Source organism: Suncus etruscus, chromosome 9 (assembly GCF_024139225.1).
Source record: "Suncus etruscus isolate mSunEtr1 chromosome 9, mSunEtr1.pri.cur, whole genome shotgun sequence".
Taxonomy (NCBI): Eukaryota; Metazoa; Chordata; class Mammalia; order Eulipotyphla; family Soricidae; genus Suncus; species Suncus etruscus.
In genome coordinates, this window is record NC_064856.1 from 54,264,897 (window position 1) to 54,287,026 (window position 22,130).

General features: G+C 35.8%; 2 protein-coding genes across 2 annotated transcripts; both read right to left on the minus strand.

Annotated features, from left to right (window-relative positions):
• Nucleotides 1-498: 498 nt before the first annotated feature.
• On the minus strand, nucleotides 499-7,742 carry LOC126018482 (olfactomedin-4-like). Its single transcript, XM_049780616.1, has 6 exons — nucleotides 7,641-7,742; nucleotides 5,912-6,058; nucleotides 4,779-5,003; nucleotides 4,437-4,602; nucleotides 3,917-4,076; nucleotides 499-1,219 (listed from the first exon to the last, which is right to left on the minus strand). Exons 1-6 carry the CDS (start codon nucleotides 7,740-7,742, stop codon nucleotides 499-501), a joined length of 1,521 nt encoding a protein of 506 aa, XP_049636573.1.
• Nucleotides 7,743-20,595: 12,853 nt separating this feature from the next.
• LOC126018225 (olfactory receptor 52H1-like) lies at nucleotides 20,596-21,543 on the minus strand. Its single transcript, XM_049780371.1, has one exon. The coding sequence runs from the start codon at nucleotides 21,541-21,543 to the stop codon at nucleotides 20,596-20,598; it is 948 nt and encodes a 315-aa protein (XP_049636328.1).
• Between the last annotated feature and the right edge of the window lie 587 nt (nucleotides 21,544-22,130).

Sequence of the window (22,130 nt, forward strand, 5' to 3'; positions counted from 1 at the left end):
AGGAGTGAAAGAATCAGAAATTATTCCTGAGCATTTCTTGCTGTGATCTACAAATTTTAAAGAATGAATAAACCATAAAATAATCTAAAGTAATAAAATTCAAATTCACATATTGTCAAAATTCAGAATATGAGATTTATTAAAATAGATTTTATCTCCTATTCTATTCTATTCTATTCTATTCTATTCTATTCTATTCTATTCTATTCTATTCTATTCTATTCTATTCTATTCTATTCCAGGCTTCGGTTAAAGAAAAGATAGCATTTCTAGTTTGTGTTTTATTTCCCTATTAAACCACAATAAAATTCACCTAAATCAAGCTATATTGCTTTTATGTGCTGATTGAGATTTTAATGATAAAATATTATATATAATCATTGCATCCCAATACAATCAAAGCCTCCCAATAATCATGACTAATGATTATTTGAGGAAGTATTCTATCTGGTGGGTGAAATCGAGGTAATGCTTCTACCAATCTTCTTCCTTGAGATCTCAGACTCTGGAAGGCATTTTGGGCTTGACAGATTTTTGTGGGTCCTCAGTCCCAGGCTTTTTGGCTGAAGCTCTTGGAAGTGTGCACTTTGCTGTCAGAAAGCTGAGGTCATAATTGATGAGGAAGCCATCATTGTAAACATAAAGCTTGTGATCTGTGGGACAATAGTTGATACCCTGGAGTTTTTCCAGCATTTTATCCAGCAGGATGCTGAGATGACACTCTTTCCCAGTGGCTGTATCAAAAGCATAAAATATTTCCTCTTGGCGAGTGCTTAGTGATCGTAAGGCATAGAGTACCCCACAGGCCATAAAAGCCCCAGACAGGGTTGGCTTATACTGACTGGTATGCCAGGTTTGCTCCACTTCTAGGCTACTGGCATTGAGACGACTCACAACCAGATTGCCTCTGCTCTCCTCAGTAGAATAGAGCACCCATAGCCCCTCCTCATCACCAGAAAAATCAATGTCTTTACATTTCACACCAGCATAGGAAAAACGGTTATTGTAGGTGGCACCAGGCAGTGGGCGACGCAGCACCAGTTTGTTAGTAGAAAGATCCACCTTAGCCATATCACCTGTGGCATAGTAGTTAAAATACATGAAGTTCTGAAAAACAGTATTGCCACTTCCATCACCATAGCCCATCTTTCTTTCTTTATAGTTCTTCATCAGTACCAGGTCATCATAAGAGTTGTACAGTCTGTAGTAATCAAAGTACCTAGGCCAAACCCACACCAGAATGATCACATGTCAACAGTAAGGAAAGGAAAAAAATACCCTAAAAATGAACAGGCTAATATAAAAAATAAGCAGAGAATTTTTAATCAAGCCAACTAATCAAAAATATTTTTATTTACTATGTATTATGATAAGGAATTGGGGAAAATGACCATGTAAATTATAATGCACTATGGGCACGGTGTTTACATTACCTCATTTAATTATGATAAAAATACTTTAAGAAGAATTTTATATTGACAGAAGATTTAATTTTGTTAAATAAATAAACTGATCAACATAAACATAAGTAAAATCATGAGTATTCATTTGAAAAAAAATAGAATTTTTAGATTCTCTGATATGCCTAGACTTTTACTGTCAACCACATTTCCTTGAGATATGTTTTCTAGAGGACAAAATAGCTCTAGAGTAGATTCAGAGAAATAATTCTCTATGAAATAACTTTGGAAAGTCTTAATTATATATGACTAAAAAATATGGTTATCATTTAACATTGGCAGTCTGTCCTACCTTACTAATAGAGATTGTGAGAGAATTGAATAGGCAAAGACCGGTAACTAATTTACATGCTACAAAATTTACAAAGAAATTAGGAAACCTCAGTAGTAATACAAATCTTTCTAAAAATAGAATTTCCACTGGGTTTCTACAATGACTGGTAAAACCTACTTCATTCCTCCTTCCCTCAACTTCCTACTCAATTAGGTTTCTGGGTCTCCATCTGACTTTGTATATTTATTTACTTATTTTTATCATTTAAGTGAAGTAACAGGATTTAAAATACAATTAATAATTATACTTTTTGTGTAGATGTTTTACCAACACTGCATTCATCAGAGTGTCTGGTTTCCTCCATTGGTGTTTCATGGGTCCCTCCTGGAGTAAACCCCCTGCTCACCAGCCATTCTGTAACTTCAATTTTATAGCAAAATATGCAGTACTGATGATTGGCTATTTTGTTATTTCATTATTATATTTCCTTATATTGCATATATGAGATTTTTAATATATAGATATATAAACTAAATTCCTGATATTCTAAAAAATGTAAATCAATGATAAATTGATTTTAAAAAGTACTTCAAAAACTGCATCTTTTTCCTTGGTAGAAAATTCATTTTGACAACTATACAATTACTGTGTTAATGCATTCTAAAACTAACACAAAAAAGATAAATGGGGGGTAGATGGTGGGGTATATGGGTTGTAGAAAGGGAATTGGAATGGGAGGAGGACATACTTGGTGATGGGTATTCCCCTGATTCAATGTTAATATGTACCTAAAATATTACTGTGAAAGATATGTAAGCCATTATGGAAAAAAAAGAATTGTGTTTTTAATCAGAAACTTTCTTTGACTTACATGTATTATTATTATATCAATTATATTATATGCTATGTGATGTTACTATATTATGTTATGTTAGTTTACCTCATTATGTTAAACAATTTTGTCTCCTGAATAAATTCTTACAATAAAAAAATGAAAAAAGATATATCCTACAAATATACAATTTAGTAAGAGTTGTTTTCAGTTTTTCCCTTATAATTTTTTTGAGATTTTGTTTAACTGAAACTGAACTACAAACGTGTTTATAATCATGGTGTTCAAAGACACTATTATAAGAAAAATTAAAAATTAAAATAAATCTTCAGTCCATTTTATTTTTTCTTCTTTTTTCTTCTCTTCTTTTTCTTCTGCCTCTTTCTCTTCTTCTTTCTCTTATTCTTCTTAATGACTCTTTCCTATTTCCTCCTACTAAATTGTGTACTAACTTTAAATACATTCTTAGTGAGTTTTCTCCCCCTCCCTAGCCAGGTAGCCATTTGTTTAAGGGATCAGTCACTGTCCATATATTCATTTAGCCTTTCTTTAATTGAACAGTTATTTTTCTCAGCAACTATGCTATCTGCAATTTCTATGTAGTTCATGTACTATTCCTTATACTTGTCTTTTTATATAGCTAAGAACTAATCTGAAGTGCTACTTTATTTATCCATGATCTTCGAATTATGAGGCAACATTGAGATTTAAATTTGGGTATGTTTGACTCCAAGTATCCATAATTGGTTTTGTTTGTTCTCTAAACTTTGGAAAATATTAAGACTCTGAGATTCAAGTGTAAATGAATATTTAACTGATATAACATCAAGCTAGGAACACTTTTATTGTTATGGCAGGATTATATATTTTACTTTAGAAGATCTATTGAGCAAAAACAAAAGAGGAGGGGACCAGAGTGATAGCACAGTGGATAGGGCCTTTGCCTTGAATGCATTCAACCCAGGTTTGTTCCTCAGCATCCCACATGGTACCCCAACCCTGTTAGGAGTGATTTCTGAGTGCAGAGCCAGTTATAACCCCATGAGAACTTCTGGGTATGGTCCACAAAACAAAATAATAGTAATAATGATGATGATGATGATGATAATAATAATAATAATAATAATAATAATAATAATAATAATAATCTACTGAGGAATTCGGATAATATGAGCTATCCTTTATCTAAGAAAGAAACATTAGAATGCAATCTGCCACGCCTAGAATAGAGTTTCCTAGAAATATCTATAATAAGAAAGCTATAATAGAACCACAAAGTCAAGTATTATAATAGGCTTGGAACATTTAAAATGAATCTGTTTTTTAGAAAATAAATTGTACTGTATTTACCTGCCATCTGCACGCAGAGGAGCTACCCAGTAGAGAGAAGAGGTTGGATTGGGTGCAGAGTCTCGTCCCCAAGTACCTGCTTTGTATGAGAAGCCTCTCCAATTGAGCTGTACCACAAGTGGTTTGCTAACTTTTTGGAGACCTCCACGAGTACAGGAATCTACAAAAGGTATAGGCAAGATAAGGAATGAACAAGATGTGATTCACACAACCCATAGGAAAGAGAAAAAAGTAGAAACTATGTGAGCATTTAATTATATATCCTTAATAAAGTATATAAAATATATAATAAAGTATATACAAATATAAGTGTATATGCAGGTATGATCTTGAATAGATAGACAGTATGTATGCATATTGGCTCTACCTGTCACCATCTATAATCCTTAGTGATATACCAAACAGAAAATAAAAAATTTATTCTACAACAAGATATCTACTTATCACCCCTCTAATTGACTAATGCTGAACTCTATCCTTGGTGAGATGAGATTTTAGCCAATGCAGTTTGAAGTCTCACCAGAATACAGAAGTGGACCAGGTTGTTTGGAATCTTCCTCCTCTTCCTTCTCCCTCTTACATTCACTTAGTTGGCTTTCAAGCATATCTACTTCTTTTTGAAGAGCTTTGAAGTTAAGTTGGTTAGAATCCATCAGAAGTTTGAGTGTGAAGCTCGCATTTACCACCTATATAAATGAGATGCCAGGGTGGGTAAGAAAGTGAAGAACTAATATCAATCTTTTACATTTTTAGCTCAATATATTCCCCAAAGACAAATTTGTTTATAAATTATCAGAGTTGTGAGACTATACCAAACAGAAGACTATGGAAAGTACATTAATTCTTTTATCCACTCACACACCTGGCTGTGGAGCTGTTGAATGAGATCTCCAGTTTCACTAACTTCTCCTTTAGACTGAATCTGGGTGATCAATTCTCGTGCTCCTTCCAGCTCTTGGTGTAGCAGATTAAAAGCTGGTGCCTTATAGGATGAATCAAGAGCAGCAGAATTTCTGGACTCAATGGCATAATTCATTTCTAATACCATGTTATCTTGATATTCTGTATCATATCCATATCCATTGAACTGAGCATAAGAGAAAGAAAGGAAGTTTTGCTAATCCTCAACAATTATAGTTCCTCTGATTCACTTCCAAATCTCCAAAGTCACACTATAAATTACACTAATTTATGTTCCCTTATTTATATCCATTTATGATTCCTTGAGGTAAAATTTTGTTACCTGTTTCACAGCTAAAAGTACTCTATCTTTTTACTGCAATAAAATATCTTTTTTCCACCAGACTTGTACTTTTCTTTGCTGGTTAGAACCATAATATTAAGAATGACTTGGTGAGTGAATGAATGAACTCCCAATTTCTGACCTATTCTCACTATGAGCTCTAGAAGCAACACATGATAACTACAAAAAGTAACTAGACTTATCACATTGTTGATGTGAAATTTCTATTTACTCTTCTATAATTAAGCCATACATTCCAATCCAGGATAAAAGATACTACAGTTTTGTCCCTATTTGAATTATTTAAATTTTGTTTTCTGGAAACAAACTTGATGAGCTCAGAGATTACTCCTAGCTCTCTAATCAGGGAATCACTTTTGAAAGCCTTAGAGGACCATATGGAGTGCTCAGGATCGAATCTAGGAAGGTAAGAACATTTTCTACTTACTGTCCTTTTCCACCTTCTAAAATTCTTTAAGCTCTATTTGCATGCATTATTCTACTTCTTTTAGACCTTCTTTCATGTTTCAGTGAAATATCCTTTAATTCATGGAGCCATATAAAGGTCCCAAACATAGCACTCAAAATTACCTTCAGTCTCAGAAATTTTAATTTAGATATGAAGATAACATTTCTGTTCTTTCTTTACCACCAGAACTCATCCCATAACTAAAGTTCAAGATTGACTAAGCTTGTAGAATTCATCTTGCCAGTCCCAGAATAAACATAGCCTGATTATCTCTAGAACTTACCCTGGACAGCTCATATTTGCTAGTAATTTCCTGGACTTTACTTTGCAGTTGTTCGAGTTGCTGGAGGAGAATAGAGTTGTTGGGCAGGTGAACCACACAATGGCATATGCCCTCCTTATCCACAGAACCTGGCATATTCCTTACTAACTGCAAAAACACAATCAGAGGTACATTAAGTGTAATGAAATATACTAGAATACAATGCACTCTTGCCTAATATGAAGTAGGAGAAGAGATTTATGCTGATCTGGAGTACCTTAGCAGAGCTGTCTTTGCAGAATAAGTAATCTTTAGCTGTTTGTGCATCTTTATGCCATAGGTTTTTGTACTGAAGGCAAAAGATAGCCTCTCATCATGCATTGGTTTGATCTGGCTGCTGACTGATAAAACTAGATTAAATAGACATTAAAATTTACTTGAGGATAAGTGGGATAAAAGGAAAGCTGGTATGTGTTGAAGTGTTAAAAGAATTACTCATGGCCTTTTATTTACTCTATAACTTCATTCTGGAAGTTTGTAAGTTCCTTCAGCTTCTCTTGTTCTTGAAGATAGCAGGGCGAGAGTTCCAAAGCATCAAAAGAAGAGAAATAAATATGAATAATATCACAAGACAATAAAGTATAGACTGATACTTAAAATTTGCAAGAAAATAAAAATGCATACCTTATAAATAACATTTTATAGCTGCATATATTTTAAAAAATTACACATATATATGTATTTTGTCTTTTGCCTAAGACTACATTTATAACTGACAAGATTGCAAATTTACCACAGATTTCATGATTGTTCTATACTTTATTTTTTTACTCTGATGTCATAGAGCTCCATGCTACGTGGAGAATATGCAATGCAAGCCAAATGGAAAAAAGGAAAACATCCTCATCCTCAGCCAAATAGAGAAAAAAGGGAAAGATTACATAGATAATAATGTGGGAGTTCATCCCTCCTTTCTTAAATCTAACTTACTTTCTCACTCCAGATCAAGACTTGTTGATTCATGGCCTATCTTCCTAACACTTGATTAATTATTTAATGTCTGTGTCTCCTGCATGTAAATGAGCCTACTCATATATTTGAAAATAATTTTAAACACATTTAGATACTTTTGTAAAGTATCTTGCTAGACTGTGATAAATGTCTTCTAGATTAGCTATTATAATCATCTATGCCCATCACTTCACTCCTATTTTAAAAACAGGTGAGGAAATTAGAGAAAAGAGTACTCCCCAGGTCAGTTATTAGGCTTAAGAGACCATCTGAGGTTTTCTTGTAGAATCTTCAAATATTAAAATCTGTACTTCCTGAATTCTGTGTGGTTCCACCAAAAGCCTCAGAACCCAGAAGGCAGTTTGGACATGACATTCAACTAAATTATCAGTTAAATATTTGAGCTCTAGCATGTAATAAAGGGCCACAAGGCTACAATACTCCAGCCTGACCCTCCTTAACTAGAGAATTCTTAGTGCAGGAAGAAGGCAGCATATAATTAAAGAAAACATGATCTCATAAAAGAGCTGGAGAGAGTACAGGGCCCTCTCTCTCATCTCTATCTTCTTTGCCCATTTTTCTCTGCCCTTATGATTAAAGGGATAATTGGAAAATATTGAGTAAATTATCCTCCCTCCATCCATTCTTAAATATCTCCACCATCACTCTCCCCTAAATCTTGGTGTATCTCGAAAAGGATCAGAGTAATAAAGGAATAAAGGAATAAAGGAATCCAGACCAGCACAGGTCTGTCTGTACCTGAGACTTCCCTGGGAATACCAGTGACAGCAATAGGAGAGTGGCTAGTTGAGCTGAGACAAGCTGCATCTTGAATCAACATCAGGCGCAGAGTAAGACCTTTGAGTTTCCCTGGCTTTTATCTTTGGCCCTAGAGAATAGTCTTATTAAGGAGGGGCAACTATTTTGACATCTAAATAAACTGAGCATTAAAGGGCATGAGAAAGTTTGGGAGCAGAGAGTGGGGATTCTGATCATTCAGATTCACCAAAGACAGAATAGTAATGAGTTGCTCACTGTAAAATCTCATAGATGGGGCCTCCTGCACAAATAGATTAAGGCAAACCTGAGATACTGGGAGCATTGTGTTTTCTAAAGGATTTTTTTCTAAAGGGATTATGATCTTTCCCTAAATAATGAGGGAGGGAGAAAATTTATAGAAGGAAATGCAACTTTACCTGTTTAGTCTCCCAGAAAGAAGAAAGAAGACATTTACTTAACCTTATGCCCTTGGATGGATACCAAGCTTTCTATCTAGAGGGTAATTTCTTTGACAAAACCATACTATCGTATTCTGTTATATACTCTGATTCATACCTAGACATGTACCACCTTCATATCATCTCATACTAGTGAGAATGGCCCATATCAAAAATAGTGAGAAAATCTGTATTGGAAGGAATATGGTTAAAATGAACAACTATGGTGGGACTTTTGTCTTGCCCAATTATTGTGAAAAACAGTATGCAGAATTCTCAGTAAATTTATAATTACATTTTTATATAAACCAGCAATCCATTTTTATTTTCTATCCCCAGGACACAAAAATATTCATTCAAAAGACATATGCACACCATTATTAATTGTAGCACTTATTATAGTAGCTAAGATATGGAATCAATTTAGATGTCCATGGACAGAAGAATGAATTATGGAGATGTAATATATGTACACAATAGAATACTATGCTGCTAAAAGAATAATGGAGTTCTGTAATTTGATACAATTTGAATATAAATGGAAGATATGTTGAATGAAATAAACCACACTCAGAAAGACAAATCAGGATGATCTATATTTTGTGCATAGAATAACTAGATGAAGTAATGTAATGCTTTAAAGAGGATATACCTATATCACCCTTGACCCTAGAGTGTGAAGGAGGAGAAGGACAAAAACGTTAAAGAAATCAGGGTGGGAAGAAAGACAATGAGAAAGGGAAGTAACAGGGGGCATATAGAAGCTTCTGGTATATTGATAATGTGAGAGTGCTAAAGATGTATATTCAAAGCACAGATAAAACACTGAAACCACAAGATTTAAACTATAATTACCAAACTTTATATTGTGACTATAAAGGTGGCAGATTGTGAGGTTGTTTGGAAACAAGGGAGCTTTAGTAAAGGGAAACTTAAGTTGATGGTAGGGCTGGTGCAATAACAACATATGTCTAAAATTCAACACCAATTACTATAAATCAGTGGTCCTCAAACTACGGCCCACGGGCCACATATTGTATTTGTTCCTGTTTTGTTTCTTCATTTCAAAATAAGATATATGCAATATGCATAGGAATTTGTTCATAGTTTTTGTTTTTATTATGATCCGACCCTCCAACAGTCTAGGTATAGTGAACTGGCCAACTGTTTAAAAAGTTTGAGGACCACTGCTATAAATTATAGTACATTACATTTTTAAAAAATTTAAAAAAATTATTTCTTCCACAATTCTAGGCACTCAAAGACTTTCTGTCTATTATTCAAATGTATCCCCTAATTCAAATACCAGAAATGACTCCCCTAGGCTTCTACTATCTATCTTTCAAGATAGGCTCCTTCTAATATTTTTAACTATTTATGAGATTGAGTCTCAATCCATAAATCCTCCACTAAGGCATTCCTATATAGAAGAAAAAGTTTGAGTACTAAGCCTACATAAGGACTCAGAGTACTTTGTGCTGACTACTCTAAGTAATCATTTCCTATTCTAGTACATGACTTGAATACATGTTACAAAAGTATTCAGTCTGAAATCATTCCCAAAGCCCAGGTTGTCAGTATTTCTCTAAAGTGTGTGTTTGCCTCATTTTTACATTGAGAAATTTGGACTCTGTAGCACTTGTTTCTAAATTTTCTATTCCCATATACAATATATGTATAAGCTATGGGGAATTAGCATAAAGGCCTTTGTTTATTCAACTTGTATTATTATTATTATTATTATTATTATTATTATTATTATTTTTGGTTTTTGGGCCACACCTGGTAACGCTCAGGGGTTACTACTGGCTATGTGCTCAGAAATTGCTCCCGGCTTGGGGGACCATATGGGATGCCGGGGGATCGAACCGAGGTCTGTCCAAGGCTAGCACAGGCAAGACAGGCACCTTACGTCTAGCGCCACCGCCGGGCCCCTAACTTGTCTTATTTTTAATACAGCCTACTTAACACAGTATGTAATGCCAAGTAGGAAAAATATTATGGGGCATCTATTTTCCTCTTTCAGAAAAACCATCTTATTTTATGATTCCTGAAAACATGTCCTAAGCTTTGTTGCACAATCTTTGATGAAATATTGTACTTACATAATAATTTATTAATTCTTACCATTTAAATTCCTGCGCCAGATCAGGAACCCATTCTTCTCAACTTTTCTGGCCCACCCTTGCTATACCCATAGACTCAGAAGAACTTTTGGTGTAAAGGAGATAAGAGACAGATGGGTTGGAAAACTTAAAAGCATGGAGCATGAAATGTAGCAATATCTATGTGAATGTTACTAAAACTTCATGGAAATAGTGATGAAGTTAAGGGTAGGAAAACATAGTTAACATGATGCATGGGATCATCTTGTTGGTTTGTTTTTTTGTTTTTGTTTTAGTTTTTTGGGTCTTGTTTTTTTGTTTTTTGTTTTTGTTTTTTTTTTGTTGTTGTTTTGGTTTTGGTTTTGGTTTTTGGGTCACACCAGGTGATGCTCAGGAGTTACTCGTTACTCCTGGTTAAATGTTCAAAAATTGCTTCTGGCTTGGGGAAACCATATGGGACACCGGGAATAAAATCGAGGTCCGTGTTGGGTCAGCAGCGTGCAAGGCAAACACCCTACCACTACGCTATAGCTCTGGCCCCCATCTTGCTATTTCTTAAAATCCAAAACAGGTGAGCTACTTTAATTGGACAAATAATTGTTGCTTCTGTCTTTGAGAAGATTGGGGAAATAGCTTAGGGAGACAACCATAGTATTATCCACCCAGAGCCACAGTTCTTTCAATCTAGGAAGCAATTAGTCTGAAATCATGCCAATTACCAGAATTTTGTTCTATTTTAGACAAATTGAGTCATTTTACAACCCCCTCTGTCTTTATCTCCTAATCAAACACAAAGTTTGTGCTTTGCGTCATACACTGGGTACACAAAACTTTATTCAGAGCCAACTTTTACTAATCCTGTTCTAGATATACAATGATATAAAAAGACATAATCTTCTTTCCCATTCATTAGGTCCTGGGCTTCTTTGTATGTCATGGTTTTGGCTCAGATTCTTCTATGTGTGTATAATACATCTATGGAAATCAAAGCAGATCTTAAAAGAGCAGAAACAGTTTGAGCAAAATAGATAGAAACAAGAACAAAGAATTTCTGTTCAGTGCGATTCTATTTACATGATGAAAATTGGACTGAGCTGAACAATAAGCCTCCTATTTCATACGATGGCAATACCACAGTTAGAGCTCTGCCTTGTCAGTATCTGCAGCACTGCTTTTTGAAAACACATGTTGGAGCAAAAAGGGTTTTCATTCAATCTGATTGGTAGCCCTTTCAGGACTCACATCTCGTACTACCCCTCTCTAGAAGTAAGTGCCTAAGTGTCTGACTTCGCTGCTCGGTACACACTTCATAAAACACTTTATTTTGTTGTTGTTGTTGTTGTTGTTGTTTTTGGCCACACCCAGTGATGCTCAGAGATTACTCCTGCCTCTGTGCTCAGAAATAGCTTCTGGCTCTGGGAACCATATGGGATGCCAGGGGTTTGAACTGCGGTCCATCCTAGGTCAGTCCCGTGAAAGGTAAACACTCTTTTTTCTGCACCAGTGCTCCAACAGGGGTACTACCCAATAGAAGTTAGGCAGTAGGATATAAATATGTCTGAGTAAAGTGTGGTGGCCAAAATGGTGAGCAAGAAAGGTGAGGGCAGATTGTAGAAGAGAGTGATGACATTGGCCTGGGTCCCACAGATGCTTAGGGCCTTTCTTTGAGCTTCTTGGGATGGCAGATGACAGACAGCATGAAGAATGAAGGATAAGAAGTACTAATAAGCCAAAGGTACAGGGCTGGAGAGAGAGGTATGGTGGCTAGCCCATAACAGATATTCGGGCATGTGCTGCCACATCCAGCTGAACCATATCCATATGCTCACAGTAGATGTAGATAAGTGTCCAGTGTCCACAATATGGTAATCTCTGCAGTAGAACCACAGATGACGCCATGGCACAGGCATCACAGGTTGCAGCAGCAACTGTCACTTTACATATCACACATTGAGTCAATAACGTAGAGTCTGATAAAAAGTCATATAGTGGTCCAATCTATGGCCAACAATACTAAAGACTCATCAGTAAAAGCCACATAGACAACAGCTGCATAGTCAGGCTGCAAAGGAGATCTCACCTGATAGGCCCCAGAGCACTGCCAGATTTTTGGGCACCGTAGATGTAGCCCAGAATGAAGTCATAACTGCCAGAAGCCCCAGAAGTTGATACACTGATTCATGAAGAGTTCTGTCAGTTGCCACCAAACTTAATAGAAGGACATTTTCTGTGTATAATAAGTCCTGAATTTTTCTTTAGTTTTATATTTGATTACTATGTGGTTTAAAATACTGTCAATAATCATTTATCATGCACATAATTCCAACAACCCATCCATACTTATGTACTCAACCCCTCTTCCAAAGACCCCATTACCTATTCCTTTCAAGCACTACACCACTGACAACTCAACATGAAAATTATCGTAAATATGTGTTGTAATAATTAAATTTTGAAATAAATAAAAATAAGTCATTCTTCCTGCTGATAATTTGAGTAGAGATCATTTTACTCTACATGTGTTCATATAATTATTCACACTTATTCAATTATTTCCTCTGTGTGAAGATTTTGTGACTCCTTTTTATTGAATGTGTCCCTCAATGTTAAATATAAGATCCTGGTCAATGTACTTTCTCAGCAAAGTAAAAATTAACCCAAAGTAGGTTAAATAATTAAAATAGAAGCTACGATATTTATTAGCATGTTTAGTTACTTAAAATAAATTATTACATACACCTGCTATATTAAATCATCTAATGTTAAAAAAACAATGATAATTATAAGACATTATAAAGATTACTTTCTCTTCAACTCTACTCAGCAAGCTATTAACTATTATAGCTACATGCAGCACATAGCTGGCTCTCTCAATAAGAGATGGTGGGCCAAACCCTTACCCTGCCAAAGCCATGCTTGCTACCTCCATAACCCAGAATTCCAAATCCCTAAAGGGCCTGACCTTCTAACATTCACTGACACTCTATGATTCCTTGAGGGATGCCAATCTGACCACACTTCATTCAGGTGCTGGTTGTTGGGTTAATATTACCAGAGCTAATTTTGGAGAAAGTGCAGGCACAATATCCATATCTTTCTTTTTTTCTGGGAAAACCTGGCATGTGTAAACCATGCTCACAAATATAATCATGTTTGAACTAGGCCTTCTTCCAGAAGACCCTGAAGCTATATGCCTATAAAATTTATAATATAATAGCTTTGAATTTCTGTATATCTTCATTTGTTTGGTGCTGTCATTCCTAAAGGAACACCCCAGTTTAACAGACTGGATATATAACAAGAGCAGACTAAACCTGCCATAGTATTAATGACTTAATTGGTGATATAATAATTTTCACAAATTAGTTTACTGCTGTAATTTTTATTTTTTATTTTTTATTCAATTATATTTTATATTTTATTTCCCTTTTTTCAATAACTTTGCTTTCACCTATCTTGAAACAAATGCATTTTGATTAACTAAGTCAACTATGTGATCCATTTCATTAAGTAAATATAAAAGCTAAAGATAATATTGCTGAGTGGGGGTTAGCAATTTTTTTATTTACATTTAAATTTCCTTTCTCTGTGCCTTAAAAATCTGAATTTTTCTATGAGCATCAGTTTCTACTTTAAGGAAGAGATTTGATGAATCCAGTCTTATAGCTTACATTTTCTATCTCTTCACTCTACTCCAACATTCATAAACTCTTTTATTTACTTAATTTATTTCTTTTTCTGTGTGTGTATATATTTTATAATTTATTTAAACACCTTGATCACATACATGATTGTGTTTGGGTTTCAGTCATGTAAAGAACACCACCCATCACCAGTGCAACATTCCCATCACCAATGTCCCAAATCTCCCTCCTCCCCACACGACCCCTGCCTGTACTCTAGACAGGCTTTCCATGTCCCTCATACATTCTCATTATTAGGACAGTTCAAAATGTAGTTATTTCTCTGATTAAACACATCACTTTTTGTGGTGAGCTTCCTGAGGTGAGCTGTAACTTCCAGCTCTTTTCTCTTTAGTGTCTGAAAATTATTATTGGAAGAATGTCTTTCATTTTTCTTAAAACCCATAGATGAGTGAGACAATTCTGCATAATTCTCTCTGTCTCTCTGACTTACTTTACTCAGCATAATAGATTTCGTGTACATCCATGTATAGGAAAATTTCATGACTTCATTTCTCCTGACAGCTGTATGATATTCCATTGTGTATATGTACCACAGTTTCTTTAGCCATTCATCTGTTGAAGGGCATCTGAGTTGTTTCCAGAGTCTTGCTATGGTAAATAGTGCTGCAATGAATATAGGTGTAAGGAAGGGGTTTTTGTATTGTATTTTTGTGTTCCTAGGGTATATTCCTAGGAGTGATATAGCTGGATCGTATAGGAACTCGATTTCCAGTTTTTGGAGGAAACTCCATATCGCTTTCCATAAAGGTTGAACTACATGGCATTCTCACAAGCAGTGGATAAGAGTTTCTTTCTCTCCACATCCCTGCCAATACTGTTTATTCTCATTCTTTGTGATGTGTGCCATTCTCTGTAGTGTGAGGTGGTACTTCATAGTTGTTTTGATTTGCATCTTTCTGATGATTAGTGATGTGGAGCATTTTTTCATGTGTCTTTTGGCCATTTGTATTTCTTCTTTCTCAAAGTGTCTGTCCATTTCTTCTCCCCATTTTTTGATGGGATTAGATGTTTTTTTCTTGTAAAGTTCTGTCAGTGCCTTGTATATTTTGGAGATTAGCCCCTTATCTGATGGGTATTAGGTGAATAGTTTCTCCCACTCAGTGGTGGCTCTTGTATCCTGGGCGCTATTTCCTTTGAAGTGCAGAAGCTTCTCAGCTTAATATATTCCCATCTGTTAATCTCTGCTTTCACTTGCTTGGAGAGTGCAGTTTCCTCCTTGAATATGCCTGTAGTCTCAATGTCCTGGAGTGTTTTGCCTATGTCTTGTTTTATATATCTTATAATTTCAGGTCTGATATTGAGGTCTTTAATCCATTTGGATTTTACCTTTGTACATGGCGTTACCTGAGGCTCTAAATTCAATTTTTTGCAAGTGGCTACCCAGTTTTGCCAACACCACTTGTTGAAGAGGCTTTCTTTGCTCCATTAAGGATTTCTTGCTCCTTTATCAAAAATTAGGTGATTGTATGTCTGGGGAACATTTTCTGAGTATTCAAGCCTATTCCACTGATCTGAGGGCCGGTTCTTATTCCAATACGATGCTGTTTTGATAACTATTGTTTTGTAGTGAAGTTTAAAGTTGGGGAAATTTATTCCTCCCATATTCTTTTTCACAATAATTGCTTTAGCTATACTAGGGTGTTTATTGTTCCAAATGAATTTCAAAAATGCCTGATCCACTTCTTTGAAGAATGTCATGAGTATCTTAGAGAGATCGCATTATATCTGTATAATGCCTTGGGGAGTATTGCCATTTTGATGATGTTAATCCTGCCAATCCATGAGCAGGGTATGTGTTTCCATTTCCGCGTGTCCTCTCATTTCTTGGAGCAGAGTTTTATAGTTTTCTTTGTATAGGTACTTTACATTTTTAGTCAAGTTGATTCCAAGATATTTGAGTTTGTGTGGCACTACTGTGAATGGGGTTCTTTTCTTAATGTCCATTTCTTCCTTATTACTATTGGTGTATAGAAAGGCCATTGATTTTTGTGTGTTAATTTTGTAGCCTGTCACCTTGCTATATGAGTCTATTGTTTCTAGAAATTTTTGGTAGAGTCTTTAGGATTTTCTAAGTAGAGTATCATGTCATCTGCAAACAGTGAGAGCTTGATTTCTCCCTTTCCTATCTGGATTTCCTTGATATCTTTTTCTTGCCTAATCACCATAGCGAGTACTTCCAGTGCTATGTTGAATAGGAGTGGTGAGAGAGGACAGCCTTGTCTTGTGCCAGAATTTAGAGGGAAGGCTTTTAGTTTTTCTCCATTGAGGAAAATATTTGACACTGGCTTGTGGTAGATGGCCTTAACTATATTGAAAAAGGTTCCTTCCATTCCCATCTTGCTGAGAGTTTTGATCAAGAATGAGTGCTGGACCTTATCAAAGGCTTTCTCTGCATCTCTTGATATGATCAAGTGATTTTTATTTTTCTTGTTGCTTGATGTTGTGTATGATGTTGATAGATTTACGGATGTTAAACCAGCTTTGCATTCCTGGGATGAAGCCTATTTGATCATAGTGGATTTTCTTCTTAATGGGGCATTGAATCCTATTTGCCAGGATTTTGTTGAGGATCTTTGCATCTGCATTCATCAGCGATATTGGTCTGTAATTTTTTTTCGTAGCATCTCTGTCTGGTTTAGGTATCAAGGTGATGTTGGCTTCATAAAAGCTATTTAGAAGTGTTTCTGTTTGTTCAATTTCATGAAAGAGTCTTGCCAAGATTGGTAGTAGTTCCTCTTGGAAAGTTTGAAAGAATTCATTAGTGAATCAATTTGGGCCTGGGCTTTTGTTTTGGGGCAGACATATGATTACCTTTTTAATTTAATTTCTTCCAGGTTTTCAATTTTAGTGGCATAGAGTTTCTCAAAGTAGTTTCTGATTACCCTTTGAATTTCGGCCATATCAGTAGTGATCTCTCCTTTTTCATTCCTAATGCGAGTTATCAAGTTTTTCTCTCCTTCTTTGTTAGTTTTGCCAGTGGTCTATCAATCTTGTTTATTTTTTCAAAGAACAAACTTCTACTTTCATTGATCTTTCCAATTGTTTTTTGGGTTTCCACTTGATTTCTGCTCTCAGCTTTGTTATTTCCTTCTGTCTAGCTATTTTTGGATCCTTCTGTTGAACACTTTCTAGTTCTATTAGTTGTGTCATTAAGCTACTCAGATAAGCCCCTTCTTCCTTCCTGATGTGTGCTTGCAAAATTATAAATTTTCCTCTCAGGGGGCCGGGTGGTGGCGCTAAAGTTAAGGTGCCTGCCTTGTCTGCGCTAGCCTTGGACGGACCGCGGTTCGATCCCCCGGTTTCCCATATGGTCCCCCAAGCCAGGAGCAACTTCTGAGCACATAGCCAGGAGTAACCCCTGAGCATTACCGGGTGTGGCCCAAAAATAAAAAAAAAAATTTTTTTCCTCTCAGTACTGCTTTTGCTGTGTCCCATAAGTTCTGAAAGTTTGTGTCTTAATTATCATTTGTTTCCAGGAACCTTTTGATTTCCTCCTTGATTTCATCTCGGACCCACTGGTTATTCAGTATGAGGATGTTTCAGGTGTTAAAGTTTTTCTTCGGTGTCCCTTTGGAATTCACAAATAATTTCAGAGCCTTGTGATCAGCGAAGGCAGTCTGCAAAATTTCTATCCTCTTGATATTATGGAGGTATGTTTTATGTGCCAGCATGTAGTCTATCCTGGAGAATGTCCCATGTACATTGGAGAAGAATGTGTATCCAGGTTTCTGGGGATGGAGTGTCCTATATATATCCACTAGGCCTCTTTCTTCCATTTCTCTCCTCAGGTCTAGAATTTTCTTGTTGGGTTTTAGTCTGGTTGACCTATCCAGTGTTGACAAAGCCGTGTTGAGATCCTCCACAATTATTGTGTTGTTATTGATATTATCTTTCAGATTTGTCAACAGTTGTATTAAATATTTTGCTGGCCCCTCATTCGGTGCATATATGTTTAGGAGAGTGATTTCTTCCTGCTCTACATACCCCTTGATTACTATAAAATGTCCATCTTTGTCCCTTACAACCTTCCTGAGTATAAAGTTTGCATTATCTGATATTAGTATGGCCACTCCAGCTTTTTTATGGGTGTTGTTTGCTTGGATAATTTTTCTCCAGCCTTTTATTTTGAGTCTATATTTGTTCTGACTATTCAGGTGCGTTTCTTGTAGGCAGCAGAAGGTTGGATTGAGTTTTTTTGATCCATTTAGCCACTCTGTGTCTCTTAAGTGGTGCATTTAGTCCATTGACATTGAGAGAAAGAATTGTCCTGGGATTTAATGCCATCTTCATATCGAAATTGGGTGTGTCTTTTGGGTAGTCTTGTCTTAAATTAGGTGTTTCAGTTTTTCTCTTAAGACTGGTTTTGAGTCTGTAAAGTTTCTGAGCTGTTTATTGTCTGTGAAACCATGTATTCTCCCGTCAAACCGGAAAGTGAGTTTTGCTGGGTACAGTATTCTAGGTGAAGCATTCATTTCATTCAGTCTTGTCACAATATCCCACCACTGCTTTCTGGCATTGAGTGTTTCTGGTGACAGGTCTGCTGTAATCTCAAGGATGCTCCCTTGAATGTAATTTCCCTTTCTGATCTTGCTGTTTTCAGAATTCTGCCTCTATCTGTGGGATTTGTCATTGTGACTAGGATGTGTCTTGGGGTATTTTTTCTGGGGTCTCTTTTAGTTGGTAATCTTTGAGCATGCAGGATTTTATCACATATATTCTTTAGCTCTGGAAGTTTCTCTTTAATGATTTTCTTGACTGTTGATTCTTCCTGGAAATTTTCTTCCTGGGTCTCTGGGACTCCAATGATTCTTAAGTTGTTTCTGTTGAGCTTATCATAGACTTCTATTTTCATCTGTTCCCATTCTTTGACTAATTTTTCCATTGTCTGTTTATTTGCTTCAAGTTTTTTTTTCCAATCTCTTCCGCTGTATGAAATTGTTATTTATCTCATCTTCCACAGCACCAAGTCTATTCTCAGCTTCTGATACCCTGTCCCAGAGCTTATCCATTTTGTCATTCACTTCATTTACTGAGTTTTTCAGGCCTGTTAGTTGACATGTTATTTCAGTTTGGAGTTTTGTGATTTCTGTCTTCATATTTTCTTGGTTCTTATTAGTGTTCTGTTCAACTCAATCCATGGTTTCTTTGAGTTCTTTGAGCAGCTTCCATATTGCTTGTCTAAAGTCCTTATCTGAGAGGCTGATTAGTTGGTTGGTCATTATCTGTTCATCAGAACTGTCATCTTCATTCTCTATGTCTAATTCTGGCCTGCGTTGTTTCCCCATTGTCACACTTGTATTGTGGGTTTTTCTACGTGTTGTGGTGGTATTCATTGGCTAAATGATGCAGGCAGCCACACTCCTCTGGCTCCGCCCTTTCTGAATGGGTCGACTTGCCTCCAAGGGAGGGGAGTCCTCCGTGGATGAAGCCTCACACAGGATCAAATCTTAGGCCTAAGCACGCAGCAGAGAAGACAGTCCGGAGAGAAATGCTTGGCTTCAGTGATCTAGCACAGTTCTTAGTGTGATTTTTTCTTCTTGTAGCGATGGTGTTCTTTCCTTAGAAAGAGCACATGGCCGCATAGGGAAGCGAAGCCTCTTTTTGACCCACTCCCAAGAGGTTCACGTGACAGGACAGTAGACAGATACATACAGGCAGCACTCACAATTTTTCACAGTCAGGCCCCACTGCCAGGCGTAGTTTCTTTTAATTTATTTCTATGTCAATTCACAATATTGAATTTTAGGAAAGACTTATCAAATGCACCCTGGTCAAATATACAAATATTCTCAATTATAATACACCTAAATATGGATACATCTCACATGTTTTACAACCAGGTACTGGTGACTTTCTCTGCTTCTTTTCTCTTAGTAGAAATGAATATTGAACTTGATTTCTCATGTTATCAGAAATAAAATCTCTTAATAACATCTCTATAAGCATTGAGACAATGTGTAAATGATAATTTAGGTATCCAAATGAATTTATTTGATAGATTATTTATTATTTATCTTTTCTCAAAACTCCAATTGAATTCAGTAATTATTATGTTCTCCTGCAGCTATCTCTGCAGTTCCCATTCTCAATTTATTTTAAAGAGTAAATGATAGTCTTTCCCTCATCATTGCCAAATTACTTGCACAATATATTCCCATTATGGTACTGATGATAAAAGTCACTGCTTATAACATTTGTGTTGAACATTGTATAATATCTGTTTTATTTGGGGGTTGAGAGTGCATTTTAGAAGAATATAATAGCGTAGACAAAATTGAATAAAGTAATATTTTGCTAGTCTAAAAGACTATTCATGCTTTAAGAAATTTCTGGAAAAGACTTTCACTTTTAGCTCTCTCTCAGGCTCCATTTAACAATATTTCCTCCCATAACTACAACTTAGTATTCAAAATTTTTTCTTATTAAAGTAGGTGACTCATGTTTTATTTCCTGACCATGGCCAGATATACCACAGGAAAATGCCTTCATGGAAAATTGTATAAATTTATTAAATATATAAATATGTGTTTACACGGATTACAACATTATAGAACATGCAAAAGTACATGGAGTAATATATAAATTTAAGTATTTTTCTTTTAAGAACATTGTAATATATATTCACACTATACATTTAAAATAGAATTCTTTATGAATAATAAACATTATTCTGAGCCCTTGGTAGAAAACAAAAGTGTGACTTTGTCTCTGATCTGCTTTGTCTTCACTCCGTAGACAATAGGGTTGAGTGCAGGTGGGATAACAATATGGAGATTAGCAAACATGATGTGGAAAGTGCGTGAAACATTGTGTCCAAAACGATGAGCAAGGACGGAGAAAAAGCCAGGTGTATAAAACATGAGGATAACACAAACATGGGAACCACAGGTGCCCAGGGCCTTTTGGCGGGCATCTCGGGAGGGCAGACGAAAAACAGCACAGAGGATTAGAGTGTAAGAGATAGCAATGAGAACTGAATCTGAGATGACTGTCATGAGAGGAACACAAAAGCCATACCAAATGTTGATGGAGATGTCAGCACAAGCGAGTCGGGCAACACCTATGTGTTCACAGTATGTGTGGGGAATGATGTGTGTCCTGCAAAAAGGTAGGCGTTTGAGTAAGAACATAATTGGGAAAATGACACAAAAACTTCGAAAAGAGATACCCACAACAATCTTGATGATAGTCTTGGGGATCAAGATAGTGGTGTATCTCAAGGGAGAACAGATGGCCACATAACGATCAAAGGCCATTGCCATCAGGATAGCTGAATCCAAGACAAAACTATAGTGAAGGAAGAACATTTGTGTAAGGCACCCTGGGAATGTGATTGTTCTATCCTCAAGCCAAAAGATACTCAGCATTTTAGGAACACCTGCAGTGGACAAGATGAGGTCAGTCATGGCTAGCATGGAAAGAAAGAAAAACATGGGTTCATGAAGGCTCCGCTCCACTGTGATAAGGTAGAGAAGGATGCAGTTTCCAACAACAGCGACTAGATAGGTGAAAAAGAAGGGAATTCCAATCCACATATGGAATTTCTCCAAGCCTGGGATTCCCAACAATATAAAGGTCTCAGGGTTGTAGCTGCTCTGGTTAAACATATCCATGGATAATTACAATTGTACTAGATTTACGTCCTGAGGACAGAAAATAATGATTAAATATAGTCATTTAAGTCATTTTTATTTGTCTCTTATTTCCAACTACACATTATTATTCAATCCTAAAGATAGAAACTGTATCATTAAGTTTCCAAAGTGAAAATCTTTGGTAGTGTAAGACTAGTATAATAAAGATGGAAATATTCTTGTATATGTCAGAATTTCTCTAATATATAGTTATATATAGCCAGTCTATTTAGAGATTGCCTTTCTGTAATTTATATATTATTTTTAGATTAACTACAATTACTCTCTCTTATACAGTATAAAACTGATACATATTACCAATTTACATATTATACTTTTCCCTAAAATTGATTTATACTTTATGTGACCTATTAGACATTATTATTTATGTATTCTTATTTTCATTTTGGACTTTCATTTGTGCAGAGTAATTATTTGCTCTTTTCAAGGTTAGCTAAGGCAATACTAAAGTTTTGAGGTAAGCACCCCTTTATTAAATAAGGCTCATAATAAACTCTTGCAAGCTCTAACAGAAGGAAGAAGGAAGGAAAAAAGAAGAAAAATAA